At 41.6% G+C, this 24,723-nt stretch overlaps 1 protein-coding gene and 1 long non-coding RNA gene across 4 annotated transcripts; one reads left to right on the top strand and one right to left on the bottom strand.

The window, feature by feature from the left end:
• Window positions 1–956: 956 nt before the first annotated feature.
• Window positions 957–13,368, bottom strand: LOC102306873. Its single transcript, XR_006055415.1, has 3 exons — window positions 13,191–13,368; window positions 12,663–12,753; window positions 957–3,109 (listed from the first exon to the last, which is right to left on the bottom strand). It is a non-coding gene; the product is annotated as an uncharacterized LOC102306873 (long non-coding RNA).
• slc35b3 (solute carrier family 35 member B3) lies at window positions 13,163–21,577 on the top strand. 3 transcript variants are annotated; one of them, XM_042228556.1, is made up of 10 exons: window positions 13,163–13,217; window positions 14,668–14,904; window positions 15,090–15,211; window positions 15,331–15,485; window positions 18,010–18,117; window positions 18,467–18,564; window positions 18,710–18,802; window positions 19,069–19,180; window positions 19,420–19,489; window positions 20,334–21,577. In XM_042228556.1, exons 1-10 carry the CDS (start codon window positions 13,197–13,199, stop codon window positions 20,482–20,484), a joined length of 1,167 nt encoding a protein of 388 aa, XP_042084490.1. In that variant the 5' UTR covers window positions 13,163–13,196; the 3' UTR covers window positions 20,485–21,577. The 3 variants fall into 3 exon arrangements, with proteins under 3 accessions (XP_042084490.1, XP_005942458.1, XP_014195602.1); XM_005942396.3 differs by lacking the exon at window positions 13,163–13,217 and adding an exon at window positions 13,438–13,666; XM_014340116.2 differs by lacking the exon at window positions 13,163–13,217 and adding an exon at window positions 13,673–13,889.
• Window positions 21,578–24,723: the final 3,146 nt, after the last annotated feature.

Raw genomic sequence — 24,723 nt, 5'->3', positions numbered from 1 at the left:
GGAAATCTCTGTGGTGGCACCGAGTCTAGCTTCCCACCAAAATCTCATGTTTTTGCCGACCTGCTGAGGTGGAAGCGAGCGAGCATTCACGCAATAAAAACAAGAAAAAAGGCTCAAGTCCTGCAATGACTGACATTTCAGGCATGTTGTTGTAATATGGTGTAAACAGCTGGCCTGGCCAAAAGCGGTATATGGGTTAATAGGTATGGTGAATTTCCCAGGAAGTACCATAGCTTATTGAGTTACTTCTGCATGCTAAAAAAATTTAAAAAACAAAAAGAATAAGGACACTTTATGCAAATTCAGGTGGGCCTCAGCCAATTGTCATTCAGTTGTTCAGTCTTGTGGTTTGATTCCATTTAGGGGAAAACAGCGAAGCCAAATTGTGTCTTTCGATAACATCGCTGCAGTGATTGAGTTATGCGTTATTGCATTTGTGCCTTGAGTTCAAGTCTGTTGCTCTGCAGTTGCAGCCTTTACCTGAGAACAGCTCCAGAAATCAGGTCCAAAATCCTTTCATTTCCTTTGGAAACCACATGTCATGTCCTATATTAGGTGGATAAAGGACGTATGTGCACCTAAGATCTGGCCGGAGATTTCCCCTCCACCCCATTCCTTTTCTTTCTCTTCCCCCTCCTCTCTTCTGTTTATTTTCCTGCTGTCTCGGCTTCATGTGTTTTGTTTTGTCTTTTCCCTGCTATCTCTTCTCTCTCTTGCACTCCCTCGCTCTGTCCTCCACGGTTCTGCATCAGCGTCCTCAGCCCATTCTTTGGGTAGCACAGGAAGTGAAACTGTAACACAGAGTTCACTGGTAATTGGCCACGGTCACGCTAACCAAACAGGAAGGAATCTGCAACTGATTAGAATTCTTCCTCCTGCAATAATACCCCCACCACCACCCCACCCACAGCCCCCCCACAGCCCCCAACAAAATTAATTACATTTGGGGGTCTATTCCCACTATTGGTTTTCCTGTTTTGAAGCTGCATTATAAAGGGACAAATCCCAAGACAAAACAGCCTAGCTAGTTTTTCAATTACAGAGAGAGACGGGCTAAGTTATAAAGGGCTGAGGAAGCACAGGCAGGCATCCATCTATCTATCTCCACATCCGGACAGGGAGTTTCTGGGCCGTCTGATCAGTCAGCAGCACGGACTGCTGAATAATCTCTCCGATACTCTCTCACACACGATGACCTCCCAATTCCTGCCACTCAGAGCAAGTGCTCCAAACAAATGTTCTCCTTTTATTGGTTCTGACTCAGAGATTTTGTTTTATGTGCAGTTAAAAAGGTGATAATTTGTAATCTGGAATAATACACACACACAGCCAACAGTGTCGTTTGTAGAAACTCCTCAACAAGTTTAATGGAATTCTTTGCTTTAAAGTCTGAAAATTAAAAAAACACCAGAATTAAAAGTGCAGCATTTACGATTTATGACATTATTGTCTCTCATCAGATCATGTTTGATTTTTCACTTTTTCACTGCTGTTGCAATATTATTGAAACCAACCAACCTGTAATCCCAGTAATAAAAACACTCGCAAAGTTCAACATATTTTATTTTATCTACAGTATGAAAAAAAAATAAATGTGAAAATGTACTTGTGTAACTCCATTATCAATTAAATGTTTAACCGTGACTTGAAATACCACAGGAGTCCACGGCCCACGACTGTTAGCGTCCATTCCCGTGTGAACGTGAACGCTGCCCACCTGAAATCGCCTCGGCGTTGCATTCTGAACAAGTGGATTGCTCGATATGACATATTCATTTCACAAAAGAGGTTAAGCGCAGAAAAACTGCGGGGTGCCATGGTGCACATGAAATGGCAAAAAAAATAAATAAAAATACTATGGTGCTGAGCGCCTTTCAAAATAAAATGAAAATAAATTTAAGGAGATACATTTTCATCTCATCTTCACAGAGGGAAACAGAGAGCCAGGGCTGCCTCAAAAATAAATGAATGCCTAACAATGTTTTTGATGTCCTATATTTAAATTTGTACGGTTACTTACATTACTCCTACTTGCCTGGTCTTGGAACTAATCCGATTGATATGGAAATGGGGTGCTCTGTTTCATGACAGAGTTGGGGAGAGAGGGGGAGAGAGAGAGAATTCCCAGGTTCGCTCCTACTCAAAATGTGCTGAAAACAGATTTTCACAATCCTGTGGCTTCATGGTATAGGTTATAGGGGATTACACAAACCACTTAAAGCTCTACAATGAGCTGCTCTTTTCAACCAAGAGGAAAAAACAAAAAAAGCACTTCATGCTGGACAAATTGTCCACACTGAAGAGGAACAAATTAAATAAATATTGTCATTGTTTGGGGATCCATCCTTTGTCTTATTTTTAATTTTACAGATTTTCTCAAGGGAAAGGCTTCTAAGTTATTTTGCGATAGTAATAAAATAATCAGAAGAACTTTATTGTTTAAAGAAAACATAAAATTTGCTATAATTATGTTTTAATTTATAAAACTAAAATTATGCATCCAAAGCCTAAATTCAATTCAGGAAAAGGTGTAATAATTTGTATTTATTTTCAGCCCAGAATGCAATATGTATAATTATTGTTACACCAGTCAGGTCAGTTCAGTTCAACAGTTCACCTTCAAATTACACTGATTGGAGGGTTTTGCATTTTAAATTTAGGATTTTTTTTAAGAATAAAATTAATTATCTACATATTCCCTTTAGGTTCAGAGTTTTAGCACAACTTCAAAAAACATGAAAGCTTTTTTTTCCAACACTGTTATAGAAATATTTCATATCTAATGTAAAGTAATAGTTTATTCAAAACGACAAAAAAGAAAAAAATACTTTTCTACTGCAGCGCTATCTGAAGCCCAGCACCATAAATCACACATGTGGTATGTGGCTACTGTAACAGTACATTCTAACTGGTATCTCCGAGCTTCCTGCTCTCTACCCAGGCACACTCTTATCTGTTGAAAACTCCTCTTTTTATCTTAAACAGCATTTAAAATCATCACTTACCAATTCCCTTCTTTAGCAAAGCACCCATTCGAGCGTGTGTTGTCTGTCATTGGGGTTGAAAATTGGGGAATGGGCTGGAAATTGGAACCATCGAGGATGCCGTCCTGGAAAAAGAGGAAATCAAAGTTAAATGAGATCATGCATGCCAAGAGAATGTTTAACCAAAGGGCAAAAAGGAAGCTGGAGATAACAGAGAAGAGAAAACCGCTTAATGTTGTGTTGCTGCAGTGTGCCCGGAGTCGTGCATGCTTTTGTGTGTGTGTGTGTGTGTGTGTGTGTAGAGGAGTGTCAGTTGTCAATATACATTTATGCAGTTATTTTATGGATCTACACATTTTAAGTAAACATATACACGCACGTGTATATATATATTCCATGACTATGAACCCTTGTGTGCATGTTCGCCTTCTTGCACGTGAACACGTGCGTGTATTTTCACAACAACTGACATTTTCACTGAGCGTGCCCGTCCGCAGGTGTGCACACAGGTGATGATGAGCTGTGCAAAAGTTTATTATAATGGAGCGTCTGGAAAAAAACGTTTGAAGTGGTGCACCGCAAACAATTAATCTTGTGCCTGTGACTGCACTCTGTCCCGGCGATGCAGATTTCTCATGACAAGTTCGCTTCAAAAGACTGGAATCCTGCCCCACCCAGTGCACCTATGGTGAGATGATAGACAGGCGATTTTGTTTTAACACGAGAGGACAAGAGAGCATCTGGAGCATAAACATATATGGTGACTACGAGGGTGGGGCGCGTGGGCGTGGGTCCTCTTAAGTCCTGCATTAGACACCGATCGAACACTTACAAACTATTACACAGATGGAAAAATACGAGTATATTTTCACTTCAACCTTAAGATAAAGACGTTGCTAAACTGAGAGGAACCGAGCAAACAGAAGGGGTGTGTGCAAAAAAAATTAGAGGAAATACTAGCGTGAACGTATGCACTCTATACTGCTATCTATCATCAAAAGATAACAAAGGAAGCTATGAAACCATTTTAGTAAAATCACTGATTATCTGATGTTGGATTAAAATGACGTTTATCGCGAGAGCCGTGGATCCTCTTTTATCTGACATTGGCCTCTCTCGGCTGACATCTAATCTTTGCACCTTCTTCACTGATGGAATCGGGGAATCTCTGCGAATCGTCCGCAACAGACAGGCCGGAATGGCGCATGTCTGGATCGTGTTTATTCAATTTAACTGAGCATTTATCCTCCCAGGTACCGTCGCCAGTCTGTTCCCTGTGTGCGTAAGCTAAAGAAAGCAGAGCGATCATAAGAAAGAGAGATGACAGGAGCAAAGTTTCCAGTTCATGAGCCGAGTTGAGAAGAGAGGAAAACATCCAGCCAGCCTGCACATGTCAAGGTCAGAGCAAACGTTCTTCCAAGGAATGAAGGAAGGTGGAGGAAGGAAAAAAAAGAGTTCTCGTTCACATGTACCTTCATGCGGCTGTGATGCGATTAAGAACAAAAGCCCTGATAGGTCTTTTTGTAAAGTTGTGTTTAATGAAAACTGCCGGACTGACAAAAAACCGACGAAGAATTGAGCAACTTTGCTGTCTTGGAAGAGGTTCTTATAAACTAACCAAGTATTTTTTTTAAAAAAATCACAATAATAAAAAACTTGAAGTTGTCAATTTTACGCATGGTGATGTCATGTGAACAGAATACCTGTGGGTGTGTGCCATCTTTTCACTGAATCATTTGGCTCTCTGCTTTATTTCTTAATTCTCGCTGCCATGAAACACTTCAGAAAGAATATCAACCCAGGAGCGATATTTTCTGCAAGCAAAAACTAGTTCAAAGACATTTTTTCCCCTCCTCGCCCCCCTCCTCCTCCTCCTCCCCCAACCCAATCCTCAACTTACTGTCCTGGCATCCAGTCAGTTTCCAATTTGCATTGACTTTTACAAGATTTTTCTTCTTTTTTTTTCTACTGACTTTGTTGCAGCAGTGAAGCCCCGCCGGGGGCCCAGTGGGTCATATAATTATTAGGTACAGAAAATGATAAGCATGTTTTAAAAGGGAAAATTAGCTTTAATTGTGGTGTAGTGTTGCAATGAGAGCATGGAATCACAAAAGTCAAACTTATGAGACTTTTGCATTATTTGAACAATTTAAGCTAACCAATATGCAAGGAGTATGATTCCCAGTGACTCATGAAGTTTCACTAATACTGCATAATTCAGGTAATTTGATCCATTTTACAACATGACAGCCATCATATCTTGTTTTGCGGGGTGGCTTATGTAGTTTTTTTCTCTTAGATAAATTTATAAAGTCTTCTGCATCTTTTTTGCATGAGCACAGACATCAGAGCAAGTAAAAAGAATGCAGACATTGTTTCTGCCAACGTAATCACCATTTTGTAAGCATAAATATTATAATCAAGCATCACAGCTATTTTACAGTGATGTAAATATTCACGACTGTGTAATCTTCCACCTTTTAATGGCGTAATCTTTAGGGCGACTTGGCAGAGCTGCCGTACAATTCTCGTAATGCTAACACACACACAAATCCCTGAGTTTCACCTCACACCGGTCTGTGACTGGTATGTCAGGACCAATCAGAAAACCAGGCCAGAGACTGGAGATAGAAACGAATGTGTAAGGTGTCCTTGGAGTAACCAAAACAACCGCGAGTCCAATTTCCTCCTTTGTCACTTTTTGTAGGCTTTACACTCAACCGGAGCGCGAGCTGAGAAAAGAACGTGTTGTCGGCCTGACTGTAACGTTGGCAGTTCTCCTGCTCGTGTGCAAAGCTGACATCCAGCTTCCTGAGTGAAGTCATTTCCTCAGTAGACGTCTTGCGCAAACAGTCTAATATCCAAAGGCCGGTGGGAAGGGGGTGTTCGGGGGGGCTGCAACTCGTCCTGGCGAGAAAAGAGTGACGGCAAACGCTCACATTTAAATTGAGTTTCGTCCTTTCGTCGCTGAGCACAGATAAGAGATTCAGTAGCCATGGTTAACCGGGAAAATATTATGATAAATGGGCTTTATTACTGTTTTCCCCCATTATTCATGACAATAACAATACAGTGTTCTCTGATGGCATCGGTGCATGTGTCGGGCTGCATCGCTGACAAAAAAAGCAAGGGCGCTCATTATGGAAACGGTGCTATGATGAATGTGGTAAAGCAACTCAAACTTAATCTAAACTGCATTACATGTTGTTTTGAATATACCTCGCTGATATGCCCATCTTTAATGTACTATCAAGTGCAGGGAGCCGAATTGCTTTAGTCTCCCAAATTCAGAGCGGCAGGGAGGAGAAGGGGAGAGAGCGCGACAGAGAGAGAGAGAGAGGGGCTTTAAAATACTGTCTGTGAGAAATGCAAAATTTATGAATACCCCCCTCACAACTCAGCTTGATTTATGTGAAATAATAATACACTATTTAATGCTTAAACATAGCTAGGAGCGATCCCTGGCTATCAAGATGTACAATGGAGTAATGGGGCTGGAAGACAAATCACCTTGTGGACTTGTGATGCTTATTTAAAGGTGCTCAGGCAGATATATTAAACTATATGTAATTGTACACTAACTCTGTGCTGTAGGCAGAGGCGGCAAACACAGGAGGAGGCCAGTCATGATGCAGATGGAGTGGTGTAATCAATTTGACTCAAGCATCAGCATCCACAGCAGAAGGGAGGGAGAGAAGAGGAAGAGGGTGGTGGTGGTGTTCGATCAGGGGTTTCACCTTTATTCATGCATCTTTCATGCAACTTTTAAAGAAAGTGTCAAAACTTGTGAAAATGATAAAAAAAAAACACAATTAGGACTAAATAATAATAATAATAATAATTGTTAAAAAACTGATTTTCAGCGTTAGCCCACGTGCACCTGGAGGAGTGATAATAAACTAGAATTACAATCCGCACTGGAGCTTTCAGAGGCTGTAGTTGTGTCTAATTTAAGCTTTAGCGCGGGGTGTGTCAGCTTTAAAGAGGAAGACCGGGTTCAAACAGAGCTAGTGGTCACACCGGCTGTGATTTATGATTCACTGATTGCTTCATTTAATTAAAGTAAATGGCAAAAGCCCAAAGCCGGGCCAAATTGTCCTGATCTGATGAATTGGCCCCGTTTTACCACCAAAAGCATGTAGGGTAAATAAACAGGGTAATTACATTGGTAAATGAAGCCTCTGTGAGAGAACCGTGTGGGCTGCGGGTGGCTCACCCAGGATATACGGGGAAGAACAACAGGCGTTTCCAGTAACTTTCTTTTATCGTCTTACCTCTGTCTCTAAAAGCCAGTCATGCCAGCAAAAGAGAAAAAAAATAAAACCACACTCTCAAGCACACAGACACCTACAAGAACGCGCGCGCGCACTCTCGCTCGCACTTTCAGCGACACGCAAACCACAACTCTCTCCTCCCACCTCCATCCCGGTGCGTTCATGTACAATTATAGCTACGATGATCCACAGGTGTTGAATTCTTCTGGCAAGCCATAAAACATGATATGCATGATTTGTGCAGTCAGCCAGGTCTGTAATTTCATTCTCCTTTTCTTTCATTTTCCCTTCCTGGGCCACACGATCCATTTTCCTGCTTTATGAGAGTGCAGACACCCAGAGAGACTTTCAGGATGATTACATGCCCCATGCCATGGGGGGTCTGAGGAGCCAACACGCCAGCCTAAGAGCCGTGTCAAACCCGGGTGAAAACATCTATTTGAATAAAGCTATGAATATTTGAACTGCTTGAGGTGCGTTTCATTTATTCTCCTCGACATTAGCACGAGTAAAACTATCAACTTCCAGACAAGCTATATTGGGCGCTTCTAATATATATATATATAGTTTGGATCTACTTAAAAATTCAAAATAGACACGTATTATCCACTTTGTCCAGGTACGGAGCGTGCTGTCACAGCAGGAGTGCTGATTTAAGATCGGGACACATGCCCTTGTGGTCCTGTGAGTATCTGGCAAAAAAAAAAAAGAAAGAAGAAGAAGAAGAAAAAAATCAAGGGTACCTCAGATGGCTCATGTATTTAAGATATCTGTATACACAGTCAGGCCTAGCGTCACAGTACGTGGGTTGGTCTGTTGGCAGAGAACTGCGATGTCCTCCAGGGGAAACTAAACAAACTCTCTCTGCTACTTTCACAGCGTTGCCTTAAACGTGATCAGGGTGAGAGGTAGTTCCTCTGCAGAGGACTTATCCAAACACACATGCACACATAGCGCACGGATTATGTTTTAAACACACGCACACCTGCAGTATAAACGCCAAAGGAGGGAAGCTATAAATTGAGTTTGTACATATTAAAACTGAGTCATTATTATAATCCAATCCAAGTTTCACATAAGAGCGCTTCTAATATTACTATGAGGTTTACTGTGGCTTGCCGTTATCATAAACATAATTATAATATCTAAGTAAATAATGGCCTCTCGTGGATTTAGAATTAGGCTGTTAGCAAATGGGAGCATAAACGACACGGAGAGAATTTTGCATATTGCAAAGTTCTGTTGCGTCTGCAAACCTGTCAGATGAGAGAGCTCCTCCAGCTTCAACCCATAAGTAAATAATATTCAGTCATAAAGCGCAGCATTAATCCCGGAGTGTGATTGACATTTCATATCTGTGACAATACTCCAAATAATTAAAAACGGAAATCTTGAAAGGTAATAGCTTCTCAAATCCATTAAGTAGTTAAAGGTTATGAGAAAAAACGGGATTATTGCTCACAGCCAAACTCCTAATTAAATGACACTACGTAATTTGTTTTGCAATCCCTTTCTCTTCATAAGCACAGTGCAGGTTAAATGAATGGGCAATGAAACATGTGTGTCATTTACCGTCACTCTGAGGAGACAAAAAACAATCTATCTGCGCCCCCCGCACCCCACACCCCCACCTCCATTTTCTGTCTGTATGTATTAGAGCAAAAGCGAGTACGGTAGATTGGATAAGCAGACACACAATTCCTGGTAAATTGTTTGCTTAATTACTTTTTCTTTCCTTTTCTTCTAAGCACACTTGCAAAGAGGGATGCTTCCCCCTCCTGGCTGCTCATAAGAAAGTCAGAGATTCCTTGGTCTCTTGTGCCTGCCTTCAGTGGCCCCCGTTAACTCTCTTTTTACCGCTTATGACCTGTGCATGTGGACAGATAAGCCTAAAAACTGCATGTGTGTTTAAATGTTACTGTAAAACCTGGAAAAAACACACTGATGTTCAATGTAAGGTTGAACAATTGAAGCGATGCTTCAATTGGATGTTTGACTTGTTGAAAGAAACTTGACCGGGAAAACCGGTGGAAGTCGACCGGTGGAAAAAGAAGGGATGTTTATTGTTTTTTTTGTGGGAACAACTTGAAGAACGAACCTGGTACAGTAGAGGCTATAACTCCGGATCGATGCCTGGGGACTTTTAATGTATGTCATTCTACTTTAAGTTGAGCCCTGTGTTTATTTTCTCTTCACTCTCAGCTCTCTAAAGGTAAAAATGTCAAAAAGAAAAAAAAAGTATAGTCTTTACCAACGAGATCAGGCATTATTTCTAAATTGTATTGCTACAGATGCATGAGTATAAGGTACTGATATGACCCGCTTTAATGGGCCAAAGCCTGAACTTGTTTTTGTGAAAGTTTACCTTCAACCAAACTTTCTGCAAAGTTCCCATCAACTCAAAGCAACTTGTAACTAAAATTCTTCTTCTTACACAAAACAGTTGTGTTCTTTATGATTGGACAAGTATGAAGCACTGGAACTAAAGAAGATTTTGGACTTATCCATCATCAAACTGTTGCTGTTTTTTTCTTTTACAAAACATATAAATCCTAACACTTTAGGAGTTGTTGCTTTAACGTGTTCACTGGATGTAAGCTGACACTCTGTCCTCTGATGGTGCAGGCTCATTAAACGGAGATTCTAAGAGATCCGACACACCGTGCCCCTCGTGCCCTCCGATGACAGAGAACAGATGAGGTGAATTTGAAAGGTCCACAACCACCGTGAACCAGTCTGGCCGGTTTGCCTCTGCACTCTGGCAGAGAGGATAGAAGATGGAGTGGTAGTGGTGGTGGTGGGGAGGGTGGGTTGAGAAAAAAATGTAAGAGCAGCAAGCCTAGCAGATCAAAGAAAATAACATGGGAGAGGATATGAGTGCTTTGAGAAGTAATATAGCCGAGATAGCATCTGTTTTCCGTAGCATGCAGGAGGCTTGAGACAAGCCCAGGAAAAAGACAACGGAGAGCGAGTGCACTTTAGCCGAGGATAAGACCAAACACAAATGGGTTATTAAGAAGCCCTCAATGTAATATCTGGCTGACATTAAAGTGTCTCTTTTGAAATGATCCACGGCTGGGCAGAGGGGCTTTTTTTATGACACTGATGGTGAATAATAAATAAAATAAAATGAAGTACCATTTAAGGGCAGGGTGTTTATATGAGATTATTTTCTTGAAAAAAAATTTTTTTTAAAAATGTCTTTGTTCGGACACTACTGGACAGCTCAGTGTAGCTCAATAAGATATTTTAGTAGCAAAAAGTTCTAAAAGAAACACTTTAAGAGTCTGTTAATTATTAAAATGGACATTTTTAGCCTCCCCTAGCTCCAACTCTGTAATTAACTTTTCATCGTGTGCTTTATCAGGTGTTCACTGTATCCGTGCAAAACAGTAAACACTCGTAACCCGGTCAGAAAAAGAAAACTGGTGTTTGCCATCGTTTAGGAGAAACTCTGTGACCCAGTTGTCTAGTCTAATTTCTATGGTCGATTTACAATATTAAAAACATTCATAGGTCGCACTCCCACATGAGCCTCCTGAAGATCGAATAATGTCCTTCCTGATCTGTACTGCAAGAGGCCATATTGGATCCAGATTTCACTAGTTCAAAAGTCATTTCATCCCCCCCCCCCTTCCCTCTCTCCCTGCTTTATTCCTCTGTCCCTCTCAAGCCTTCCCATTGCCTGCTTTATTTATTGCGGGTCCAGTGGTGTGGTACAAAGCCATTACCCGCGCATATGTACCTTTTTGAATAATCAATAAATAATTATTTTATTATTTAATAGGATCGTATGGGAAAAGGAAATGGGTTTTATTACATAAATCCATCATGCGAGATGAATGGTTGCACTTGTAAAGTTGGACGGGGGGAAGGAAAAGTGGTCGGACAGGCCTTCGCCTGTGCTCGACAACTGTGCATTGCTGAGTGCTTTTCTCCATGCCAGGTTGTAAATATGACATTTTTGTCTCTGTGGGACTGTCGATTGGAGTGCGCGGGGAATGGGATTGTAAATTCAGGGAGATTAATTAACCTTTTACATTTGCGATTCAGCCCTGCATCTTTTTCTGTATATTGTGACCCCTGTGAGCAGAGAGGTGAGAGACCTGGCCGCAGACAGCCCAGGGAGTGTCGACGGCTCATTCCAAATGAGTTATTAACAGAATTTTTTGAAAAGATGGAAAAATTGTAGCCCGGCCATTTAGTGTCATAAAGGCTGGGTTGGCGAGGCGGCAGGGGCCTCCCAGGGACAGGAGGCAATACCATTACAATCAAATCTGAGATGGAAGAGGGATTGAGCTGTCCATTCTGAATTTTTATATTGTCGGAGGGCTGGGGAGGAAATAATGCCATCCTGGAGTGTATTAACCTCTGGCTGGGGAAGGAGGACAGGGGGAGCGAGAGAGCGGGAGAGACAGAGAGAAAGGCAGAGGGAAGGATTTGAGATTGGACAGCAGGGAGAAAGGAAGGCTAGATGAGAGAGGAGGGAAATGAAGGGGCAAAAAAAGAGCTTCATGCCTTATGCCGGGGAAACCAAAGAGGGAGAGGCAGGGATATGAGATGGCCAAGAGACAGAGACAGAACAGAGGAGGTTGAGGAGGGGATAATGCAATAAGGGGAGGGAAGAGCAAAAGAATTGTGATGCAGAGCAAAGCTTATATGAACATGAAAGCACGGTGAAGGGAGAGAAGAGCTGATGGGAAAATATACTAGGATAAAGGTGGAAGACTGTTGGAATGGTGGAAAGAGGAAATGTAGAAAATCAGGGGAAAAAGTTGTTGAGGACAATAGAGAATGATTTGACTTGTGAAGCTGTCCTGCACGGTAACAATACTTATATGACACCTAAACGTCAGAATGAGTACTGCTACAGCTTCAGTATCTCCACCGTTGATACTTAAACTCCATCAAAAATTAACTTAAATCATCCAGAATGATAGCAGAAAAATGTTTATACAGTTAAATATCAAGTAAAGTATCAATAGCAAAAGTGTCGATGGTGGATGACATGCAATCTAAAAGTCCTGTGAGTATTCTTATATAAAGCATCAACGTGGAAGCTTAACAATGATCAGAGATCAAAATGGGGATTTAGGGTTGCCAGGTGTTGAGGGACAATTACGTCGGGTTGGGGAAAACTACTATGCTCTTTTTTAATGCTTTTTTTCAGTGGGTACAGTATGGAAAACGGCAAACACCACGGTTCAAGTCACTTCTACTAAATGCTTTCCTTCAGACAGCTCAAGACGTTATGAAAGAGCTCTGCCTCCACAGGCTGACCTCTGGGGACAAATGCTGAACATGTTTCCTGATGTGATGCACCTTTAATGCCTTAACTGGAGACCAAATTCCCCCCACCAGCAATGCTCCACTACATGCACTTTGGATCTGATTGATACCTTACCACAGAAGCTGATGTTTGCTCTCACGAGCTTGCACAGCTGCGTGAAGCTGTCCAAACTAAACCTCCACGGAGTGACGCAGGTGAAGGAACGCTGGAAGAAATGCACAAGGAGATGACCTTGAAGGTGATAGCGTAAAAATTAAATCATACTTAAAAAATTTAAATAAAATATAAACCTAGAAATTCTCCCATCTAACTGCAGTATTGGATGTTAAAAAAAAAGTTAAAAATATTTTTTTAAAGGAAAAAAAGTAAAAGCTAGCAAAGTTAGAGGTGCAACATAGCACGACATCAAAATAACAAAACACCTCTACGTTATATTTGACTATCCTTTATCCTGGTTGACTTCAACTTTATATCTGTACATAATTTGACCCTTTTCAAAATAATAGTTTTATCATAAAAAAATAAATTCTTAAAATTGAAAGTAAAATGAAAACTGACACCTCAGACCGTCACTCAGCAGGATTAACCAGAAGTGCTTGTGTGTCACTGATGATGTGGACAGCGACAGCAACAGTACCCTACCTATTCATGATGAACTCCTCTGCCCAGGTAAGCTAGCGTATTACAGCCCGTCAGGTCTTTCTCCTATTAAATGCAGCTAATAATTCACTTCTGTTGTGTTTGTGCCGAATCGACAGGACGGCACCGACCAATACATTTTTGTTATTTTTACGGGAGCTAAAAAACGTGAAACAAGCCACCTGCAGAAGCAGTGCCTGTCTCCGCTGACCAATAGCGGCGCAGTTCAGAGTTCGGAGCCGAGCGGAAGTTGTTGGCTGCTTCTAGCCTGCCATCCCTGCAAATGCATGTAGCCTTTAGCAGGCTAGCACGCTTGTAAGCGCATTTTTGGCCTTTTTGTCACTGAGGACCAAAAACATGAAAATGTTCGGAGTGTGTGAAAGATGAAGCCGAGCAAGTCGAGGGGAATGATTTTCACCGGTGTTGCCTCTGAGACTGGGGATAAGAGCACGTAAAGACACCCGGAAGTGTTGTTGAAGGTAACGAGATTGCTATTGTAGCTTACTCTGGTGAATGATAAAGCTATGTCAGGTGCGACATGTGTGGCTAACAGCAAACGTGTGGTAAGATGACGTTAATAGCTGCGTCTTTGGATTGTTAATCGTTGCTCTCTGATCAAATGACAGCCTCCATTCAGTATTCATGGCGTTAGAAACGGGTTGCTTCGTAGCCTAGCTACCGTTACCGGCTATTTAAACAGGGGTAAGAACAGTCTCTTTTTATAATGTTTTTTCATTTAGCACAGCTTTAATGTGGTGGATGCTTTGGTGAATGCTATTCAGTGGTTTTACTCGTGGCAGAATATCACTGGCCGCAACGTATCCTGAGTGGATTTGAGTCAGAGTAGTGATCACTAGCAGTTCTCATAGTTTAGAATGAAAAAAATGAAAAGAAGTCTTTAAAAGAATATGGGGAATCAGTGACAATAATATGTGCATGCTCAATAACGAAGTATCGAAAATACTGCATCACTAAAACCTCGCCTGGTATTTTTGCTTAAGTGTTTACTCTCTTGTTTGCTTTGCACTGCCTGCAAGGATCGTTTGCATACTCATATAATAGAGAATATGGCTTCATTTAGTCGCCTCATTTCAGCACAGTTCCCATGGTGTAACGTGTTCAACAGGTCTTTCTGTTGATGGCACAGCCACTCTAGTTTTTTTTTTTTTTACTGTCATCATAAAAATGACCCAGTGAATGGTCACCATTTCTTACACGATGTGATGAAAACTCAGCTCCAGGCTTAGTTTATCCACCCCATCCTTCATTTTCTACTTTGGAATATTAGGTTAGCCTGCCTAATGCTAGTTTCTCAACTGCATGCAGTGTGAAGGGTGTATCAATCTGCATTTCGTATACACAGTAATGATGAAATGCCTCTGTGAGCTCTTTCGCTATCTTCTTATCAAAGCTGCAGTCTGTGCTTTATGCCGAAGCATCATAAAGGAGGAGCATCAAATCTTTCTTTATGTCCCTGCAGCTTCCAGCAGGCGCTGACACAATGAGTGCCAAATATGGCCTGGTGGGCTACAACAGTTCACGGAAGCACATTTCAATCTCCATCCCCTCGTCTACAGAGGTGATGTCACCTCATATAAAGTCTGTGGAGGAGCTGAGGGTTCTGGGGATCAACCTGAGCAGCTTAAGTGCACCCACACAGTTCTTTATTTGTGTGGCTGGAGTCTTCTTCTTTTACCTCATGTATGGATACTTACAGGTAACGGGGATTACGATCCTTCTTATACACACACACACACACACACACGTATAGTAATACAGTAAAAATGCAGTAATTACATGTGTTATTCAACGTGATAACATGTGAATATATTGATTAAATAAAACTGAGACAAGGCTATTAAGCGTGTTTTGTTATGTCTTTATATTCGTCCCTCAATATAGGAGTTAATATTTTCTGTGGAAGGATTCAAGCCCTTTGGTTGGTACCTCACTCTGGTCCAGTTTGGCTTCTACTCCATGTTTGGATTAGTAGAGCTTCAGCTCACACAGGACAAACGCAGAAGGTATGATAACAGATTATGCTTTGCCTCCCAGAAGACAGCCTTTACTGTAAAACACATTTTGTGTCTGACTTTTTCTTCCTTGTTTTTTTTTTGTTTTTTTTAAATTTCATCTCCTCCAGGATACCAGGGAAGACCTATATGATTATAGCATTTTTAACGGTGGGCACTATGGGCCTGTCAAATACCTCTTTGGGCTACTTGAACTACCCTACACAGGTCATCTTCAAGTGCTGTAAACTCATCCCAGTCATGATTGGAGGAGTGTTTATACAAGGTCAGCTTCCTATGTTGATACTTATTTACAGTGTGCGTATTGTGTGTATTTTGGTTCCTGCTCTGCAAAGTCTTCATCCTTGCTACTAGATGATCCGCGGGCATCAGTATTGCAGCTCTCTGTAGACCATTTCTATGCCTTTCTCATTGTAAAATAATTTGAGGAGATTTCCTGTGTTATGTAAACCGTTCAACAAATTAAAAGAACTATTTTTAGCATTTGGCTAGAATCAGTATCACTACTGATGACATGAGATGATACTTTGACCCTACAGAGGTTGTACAGTTAGTCCAACTCCTCCAGGATGACACATTAATACGTTTGATTGCCACAAGGTTTGCTATGCTTCCCAGCACAGTCTTAAAAGCGTGGGTGAGACAGTTACTTTAGGAGAGCTGAACATGACCGTAGAATATGCACAACCCGTCAGCTGAACTGGTATCTGCTCCTTTGTGCAGGATGTGCAGAGCTACAAAAAGTGACCTCCAGAAGGCCACTGGTGTGACCAAATAATTAGAAGCAAATTTCATGAGGGTGGCATGAGGGACTGACATCCTCTAGACACCTAGCTCTGTAGATGGGAGCAGAGAGCATGTACTTTGAGTACATGTGAAAGGGTCTGGATTAACTGGGGAGAACGTTATGGTGCCTGAAACATCATGCAGCATGACTGGTTGGGTGGTGGGTCAGTGATGGTCTGGGGAGGTGAATGCATTGAGGGACGCACAGTCATCTACAGGCTAGTGAGCAGCATCCTGGCTGCCATTAGGTATCAAGATAATATCCTTGGACTATTAGTAGATTCTGTGTTGGTGCAATGGGTCCTTTGGTCCTCTTGGTCCACAACAATGCCCAGCCTCATGCAGTGAGAATTTATAGGCAGGTCCTGGAGGAGTAAGTAAGTGATAACATTGACGAATCTCGCCTGACCTAAATCCAAGAGAACACCTCTGGGACATTATGTTTCTGTCCATCTTATGTCGCCAAGTTGTCCAGAAGCTCTGTGATGCAATGGTTCAGAACTGGGAGGGGATCCCCCCCCCCAAGACTCCATCCTTCATCTCCTTTAGCAGTATTCCCCTGATATTGTCAGGGATGCATACAAGCACATTGGGGCTCCTTTTATTCCTAACACATTATCCAGTCCTATCAGTATTATTTTTTTCCCCACTGGGATTTGGTTTGTTTTCAAAGTTTTCCTTTAACTTTTTTGAATGGTATATTTATTTAGTCTGGTATTTGTTTTTTGGGTTGGCATATAAAAGCTTAATTGGCCTTGTTCAAATGTAAATCAACAGTTAGGGTCAGCTTAAAGGTTCCTGCTTTCAGGAGATCGCCTTAGAGCATGAACCTGTTACTGTAATCTCTTAAGTTTTCATCATTTCAACAAAACCGTAATCGTACATGTAGCTCAAATCTGTTGGCACATGAGGTAACAGTCTTTTCAAAATAACTGAAAATGGTTTTTTTTTATTATTCAGAATATAATAAAAGTGAATGTTACATCATCATTTACAGGGGGGGGAAGTAGATTCATTTTTTCCACCTCATTTCATTCATCACATATTTCCTTTGAAGCAGTGACCACCTTTCAACTTTCAGTGCATCCTTTTCATCCACGTCTGTTGTTTTCTGTCGTGAGGGCCCGGTCGGCAGTACGTGCAGTTTCTTCCCCGCTCTTACTTCTGTCTGTCCTTTCATCCTCACACTGGCCTTCACAAGGTTCAACGTCCTGAACGTGAGAAGGGTTTCGTGCATTTATTTTTTTATTTCTTTATGTTTTTTCACCCGCCTCCTTGCGTCTCTCTGGATGAATAGATGTGAGGACCACGGTCCCTCAAGGGGGTCGAGTGGAAAACAGAATTTGTTCACTCCAAATGCAAAGAGGAAAGAAAGTGGGAGAGAGGGATGGATGAACAGATGGATGGATGGATAGATGGAGGCAGGGGTGTGGGGATGCATCTGATGTGAGGCCCTTCAAAGACGAGTCAGGGAATCAAAGCCGACCACAACCTGATGCCACGTCCCCCGTCAACCTCAAGGCATCCATCCGTCAGCCTGTTTTTGAAAGACTCCTTCATCCTGTTGTTTTATTTCCTCCCACGTTTTTTTTTCTTCTTCATTTTCACAGTTTTTTTTTCCTTTTTCATTCTTGCATGCACAGCCCAAGAAACTTTAAGTTGTGAACAATATCTGTTGCAAAAACTTTCTTTAGTGATGTGTTTTTACTTCAGTCCAATGTCAACTTCTGTTTATTAAAGGTGGGTCGTCATCTTTCAAAGATTTCTTTGTAAGCTGTGCTTGAGGGGAAACACTCTGTTTGGTTTATTGTGCCTGGGATGTTACACATATCATACATTAAAGTGTAGATTTCATGCTGGTGTAGTTTTAAAAACTTAAAAACTTAAAAACTTTGCCTGATTTTTGTAGGTGACAAGTAAAAGAAATAGGTTTAGATTTAAGGCTTGAAAAATAAAAATAGAAGATATTTTAAATAACGTTTTTCTCCATCTTTATGTCCCAGGTAAACGCTATAATGTGGCTGATGTGTCTGCTGCTCTCTGCATGAGTCTGGGACTCATCTGGTTTACCCTAGCAGACAGCAAAGTGGCCCCCAACTTCAATGTCACAGGTATTTCCTTTGAGATCCACCTGCAAACTCAGATGATTTTCGAACAGAGGCTCCTATACAAATACAGAGATGTTGCATGAGTCACTGTATATATGATGTACATCTCCATAATGTAGCTGCTGACGTCTGTCACAGGTTCTTTCACTTTTACTCTTGGATCACTGAATTGTGTCTGGAAACTTTTATTTTAGTGCATAAAATGTCTATTTGTGCTCTATGAACTTCTAGAATAATATTATAATATATTTAGTTAAAGCACCTTGAGGCGTCTGTTTGAAATTGAGTAGTTTGTTAATGTTTCCCCTTCTTCACCCTGAATGGTTACATGTGCATGTTTCTGTGCACGCAGGTGTCCTTCTCATCTCCCTGGCGCTGTGTGCAGATGCTGCCATTGGAAACGTGCAAGAGAAAGCCATGAAACTCCATAACGGCTCCAACTCTGAAATGGTACACTAGTGAAATAATATAAATCCAAAGGCATTTTGATAGGATCACACATTGTTGGAGAAAAATCCCAAATGCTTTGGTTGATGGTGTGATTGAAAGTACTTCTGTTCTATGTTGTGGTAATGCCGCATTTTGTCGCTCACAGGTGCTGTACTCATACTCCATTGGTTTTGTCTACATACTGGTGGGCCTGCTGTGTGTTGGTGGGCTGGGACCGGCCGTAGCATTCTGCTCAGAGGTGAATATACCTGAAGATGATGTGATTACACATTCCTAGCTTTTAGTGGGGTTGTTTGCTTTATGTTTTCAACCGTTAGCATTGGAAGGAATGTGAAATCCGATCCTTTTAGGACTAATGTGTCAGGATCCTGTTTTTTGTATTTCAGCTTTAACCTTGTAGATTGATGATGTTTTGATGTTTTCCAGTAGCACAGGGTTGCAGTTTTTAGTGTTTTTTCATCTGGACCCTGTTCGTTTATCTGTTCTCCCCTGTTTCCTTCTCAGCATCCCGTGAAGACATATGGTTACGCGTTCTTCTTCTCTCTTACGGGTTATTTTGGGATCTCCTTTGTGCTGGCCTTAATCAAGCTCTTTGGGGCTTTGGTTGCTGTAACAGGTCAGAGTCGCAGTTTATAAAGTTTTCCTCAATGTTTTATCTCGTGTGAAAACAGCATTGTTGGCATAAACGGCAAATAGTCATATTTCAGTCAGCCACACAATTATATAGATAAAAAAAATTATCACTATCTTAACCCAGGATGTTTGTCTTTTCTTAGACATATTTTTAAAGTAATTAAGTAAAGAAATGTAACGAGTGTCACTGATGGTAACGCATCTGTGCGGGTTTCTGTGCAGTGACCACTGGGAGGAAGGCCATGACTATCGTACTCTCCTTCATGTTCTTTGCAAAACCCTTCACTTTCCAGTAAGTACCACCAACTTTTGACTTAAAACACTTTCCTCCTAGTTTAAAGTAAGTCTACAGTGTGACCGCTGACCCCCTCTTTTGACTAATAAAAAACTTGATCTGGCTTCTCTGCCCCTGGTTTTTATGTCCTCAGTCCATTTGCAGACCTCGAGTTTTCCTCCGCTCCTTCAGTTTGTCCTTCCCTCTTTTGTTCACCCTCTCACTCGCCCTCTGCGCTGTCAGAGAGTGAATCCGCTGCTCTGTTGTTCAGTGACTCTTAAAAACTGTGTGCGTGTGTATCACGAAACAGAAAAACTTTTGTGTGTCATCGCAGCCAAATTTATTCTCCCTCCAGCTGGTGTGTGCCCTCACCCTTAACTGGACTCAGTCCCTTTTTATGGCAACAGCTAACACTTTTTAAAACCAAAAAACTGCAGTACTACAGTGTGTTATCAGTAAATGGCAGATTTAACCAAATGTATAAATACTAATTGCATCAATTTCTGAGGAGTTGTATGATATACAACACCTGTATTACACCTGTTTTGCATGTGTTTGATAGGGCAGCAGCATTGGTCCATCGTTTCAGCAAAACTCAACTTCACTCAAACTGTCCAAAAAAAAAAAGAAGTTATGTGTTGTTATTTTAACAATGCCCTGTGGATTTTTGTGCATGCAAACCTTTGCCCAGTGTTGCTCATTAGGACAGACTGTATCCTTGCATTTCTGTGGAAAGTAGATTTTTATCCATTTATTAACCTTTTACATCATTCAGCTGAAGCCACAAACTTCTCGGGGTGTCGTAAGTCTTCCCACATTAGTTGTATAAAACATCTAACCTCTCCGTCTTTGCCCTCGTCAGGTACATCTGGGGCGGCCTTCTGGTGCTCTTTGGAATTTTTTTGAATGTTTACAGTAAAAACAAGGACAAAATGAAGCTTCCCTCCATCAAGGACCTCAGGAGCTGGCTGCTGGCGGGAAAGAAAGTCCGATTTCTTTCACAAAATGTGTAGGAGACACTCAGAGGTTCGGTGGAAGTCCTGTGCCGACAGACCACTTCTCTCTGCTACTTCCGGGATGAAGTACCCACAGGATGTGCTGAGGCATATGCCGGGCCTCATCACCACTAATGTTGAGCCAAAGATGGGCACACAGGGTTCGACCTCCAATCAGCCTTACAGACAGCTGATAATAATCAAACTGTGGGAGAGGGAGTCGCTGTTTTCCATCTGCGTACCAGGACACCGCTGGTTAACCGAAGTGGCACTGTCTGCAGGAAAATGAAGGAACTGCGTTTTAAAAGGGGATCAATGCCTAGTGGGATCTTGTGAAGCAATACTTCAAAGCCCCACTGAAACTTTTTTTCCAATGTGTTGTACAACACTGAGGACATGCAGTATGAGACTTTCTAAAGGGAAGCCAGCTCATTAGCTCACCAAATTGCACAGTTTTGCACTGGAATTGAGTGAAAGACTTTAACCCTCGAGTGGTTGGAGCAAAAAGGAAATGTTTGAAAGAACAAGTACAGAGATACGTGGTAATCTGTATCATGTGTGAAATTACTGTCACCCATCTTAAAATAATACATATTGATTTTTTTTAAAAAGTATATTTGCCCCTGCATGTGCCAGAAAGATGGAAGAACATGTTTTTCAGGACCTTCTTTATAAAAGTGGCTTTCATAAGTTTTGTTTGTTTGTTTTGGGTTTCTTGGGGTAATCCATATGTGACTCGAACCTTCATAATGTGTGTTATGTGCGATGGTCACATTTTTGGGAGTCAGTCACTCCTGGACATCAACAGCTGCCATAATTTGCTAACCATATACGTTTGGGTCAAAGGGTAAAGCTCTTTTTACAATAAAATATGTATTTAGTAATTACAGCGGTGGTGTTTTCTTTTGCTTTTCTTTTTTTGTCAGCCAGCCCTTATTCTCTCCTTTTGCACCACTTGAGAGAAGAATTGAAATGTTGCCAAAATGTGTGTGTGTTTATCCATCCAGTGGCCTTGGGCGTGTTTGATTAGGAGTCCTGAAAAAAGAGAGCACTGCTAGACGGAAAATAAACATCAGTCTTCACAGCGCTGAGGCTGTCCTATTCATTTAGATCCATCGTGTGTGTGTGTGTGTGTCACATAAATACCAGTTCAGTTTTTCTAAATGATGGCATGATAAAGCTCACACCTGGTTCTTCCTCAGGCAAACCGCTGCTTCCCCTGCAGGGCTATTAAAGCATTTTTGGTCTGGATTTATAACCGGCTTTATTTTTTCCTCTTGTGGTTAAAAAGATTACTTGACTGACATTAGTGCGACTGCCAGTACATTCAGGACAGTGGTGTACTGCTGTTTTTCACACATTCATACAAACACACACCCGTCTCTGAATCTCTGGTTTTAGCTTCATATCTGTGCATCTGGTTTTAATCCAGATTCAGTATCCAGTCATCACCCCGGAGATCTGTGCTCGTCCGGTCTTATTCACTCAGTATCGTGCTTTTAGCCCCTCTTAACCGCACGGCTCTTTTGATGTAAAGCACTGGATGATATGAACAATGCAGGTGTCTGTCAGTATTGTGGAAATATTGTGAGGCAAGTGTATCCTTTCATAGAGGTTTTATCATACCCTCTTCTGCACCTGCTCGCTTTCATTGTGCTCCACACAGGCTCCAAGGAGCTTGACGTTTTTCAGGCCTCATTCAGAACAAATAGACCTCTACAGTTTTCACAGTTAATGTGTAGGCTTCTAATCTAACAATCACATCTGTGCAAACTTTACAAAGTGGTTAGACAATGCAGTTGGACTGAGGATCATCCATCCGATCAGATGTTTCCCTCTCATTTAAAAGAATTGCGCCGCAGTAGTGCTCATTTTATCGCCAATGTTGGTAGTGAAACCGTGGCCGCGGCGGTGTTTTAAGTAGCCTACGAACACGGTGAAAATGTTTGAGTCTGTCCCTCATTATCATTTGTGTTGTATGCGCGTGTCTCCGGCGTGCTGTGAAATGACGGAGACTTGCCAGCTCAGCAGGAGACGGGCTGAGTGTGGCTCTCTCTGTGATCCTAATAGAGGTCCCGATATTACAGTCTCACTTCCAGGCGGGAAACCTAACGCTGGGCCAATTAGTAATTTGGTATTTCATAAAACTTGGCAGCTTGTGTGTGATGACAAACTGACAGAGATCTTCCCTCCTCCGGGGAACCTTTGGTAGTGCAGCAGTACACACACACACACACACAAAGGACTACTAAGTTTTCTTCTACAGCAAAATGGCAAGTGCTGCGCAGATTGAGAGCACGTAACTCAATTGGAAAGAGAAAATTACTTTGGATGCTTTCTTGTTTGGCTGTAGATTTGAGTTTCACACAGACAAGAAAATTGGAGGAAAAACATGTTTTTTTTTTCCTTTTCTTTCTTTTTTTTAAAGCCCGCCTTGCTTTAATACTGTCTTTGTATGATTGATGGGCAGCGAAACAGTCCATTAGAGGTTGAGGGGTCATGTTACGGGTTAAAAACATTAGTTTGCCATTACATACATTCGATGTGCGGCGTACAGAACTGCTTTATCGCTATGGGAAAGGCTATTCTCCTCCAGCTCCCTGAAAGGTCATTATGGGATGGGAAAGCCCAGTTGACCCAAGGCAAAGTACATCATTTGTCTTTTAGCACCGAGAGAACACACCTAACGAAGCCGGCTGACCCCTGTTAGAACGGTTAGGTTTTTTGCCATTTTTCAAAGCCACAGAGGAATTTGCCATCCACCGAAGTCAGCTATTTTATTTTAACTCGTGTACTTTTGCATTATTTTGTTGTGCTGTCTAGTAATAAGTGAGTTAAGGTGGTTAGTTTTTCTTTAAACGTTGACAGGCTGTTTGAAATTCTAAATTTAAAGCAAACATCCAAGAACAGGAAACCATTTCATTGTAAGATAAATGCCGCTGCAGTCATCTGGGATACTGCTTTTCTGTCTTTTTTTCCTCTATCCTTTACTCATTTCTTGTTCTTCATTTTACACCCCACACTTCCCAACACACACACATCCAACCAACCTCTGCTCTCGCACGGCTGAGGCCCTTCCTAATAAATAATGGGAGGTGTCCGCAGCTCATCATTCCCGCAAATAGGCTGCTATATAATATGCGGTCCACCTCAGATAGGTTGCTATATAATATGTGGTCAGACCGCGGATGGCCACATAGGGGAGCGCTGGCAGAGCCATTCATTATGGGTGCTATGTGTCAGTGAGGGCAGTAAGGTGGCGAAATGAGGGATATGCAGCTGCCCTCACACTGCTATTCACACACAGACACACACCAGATGACACAGTCCCTGTCATCGTGGGTTTAATGGGACACACACTCCCATTGTGCCTGTTATGCCTCTTTTAAAACATGAGAACAACCTGAGGTGGAATAGGCCCTTTTCACAGGAGTCATTCTGAGAAGTCTAAGCAGGGTAAACATGGGCGTAACTGGTAAAATGAATCAGTGTGTCGCAGATAGCTGTGCTCTAAGACAATCTTAATGGAACAACACCACCACAGTTAACGTTGTTAATTTCTGATGGGACAGGGGCCTGAATAACAGCAGTGTAACGAGATGATATGAAGATGAGATAATATTGAAACTAAAATTCATTGATTTCTAAAAGAAAAATGTATTTTTAAAGGAAACAGTTTAGCATTTGGGGAAGCAGCATATTCTGCTAATAGTGCTCGTGATTGGTAAATGGACTGGCACTTATGTAGTGTCTTTCTACTCAGTTGAATAATCAAAGCATTTTCTTACTGCAAGTCACATTCACACACATGCATTCAGACAGCATTCAAATATCTATGCCTACACACTCTCTAACGTTCACACATACTCAGGCTCCGATTGACACCACAGGGGCAACTTGGGGTTCAAGTACCTTGCCCAAGAAAACTCCGACACCAACCGTCTGATTGGTAGCATAAATAGGAAGCTACAACTAGCAACTAGCTAGCAAGACTCTGCCCGAACTAAACAAAAAAGTGAACTACTAGCACCTTAATGTATAAAAACTTAGACAGTAGATGTGGAATGCAAAGCATGCCTGAAGCTTCATATTATTTCTGTGCATTTCCACAACCTCAAGTAGGATTATGTTACTATTTTTGGAAGAACACGCAGTACTTTCCTGTTTTGTCATCAGTGTGAGGTTGCCACAAAGCAGTGGAGTTTTTTTGTTTTTTTTCCCTTAATGCGTTTTCAAGGTGCTGTAAGGCAGATATTA

Source organism: Haplochromis burtoni, unplaced genomic scaffold (assembly GCF_018398535.1).
Source record: "Haplochromis burtoni strain Fernald_Lab_line unplaced genomic scaffold, NCSU_Asbu1 Contig_331, whole genome shotgun sequence".
Lineage (NCBI taxonomy): Eukaryota > Metazoa > Chordata > Actinopteri > Cichliformes > Cichlidae > Haplochromis > Haplochromis burtoni.
This window is presented reverse-complemented; position numbering and strand designations above follow the sequence as displayed.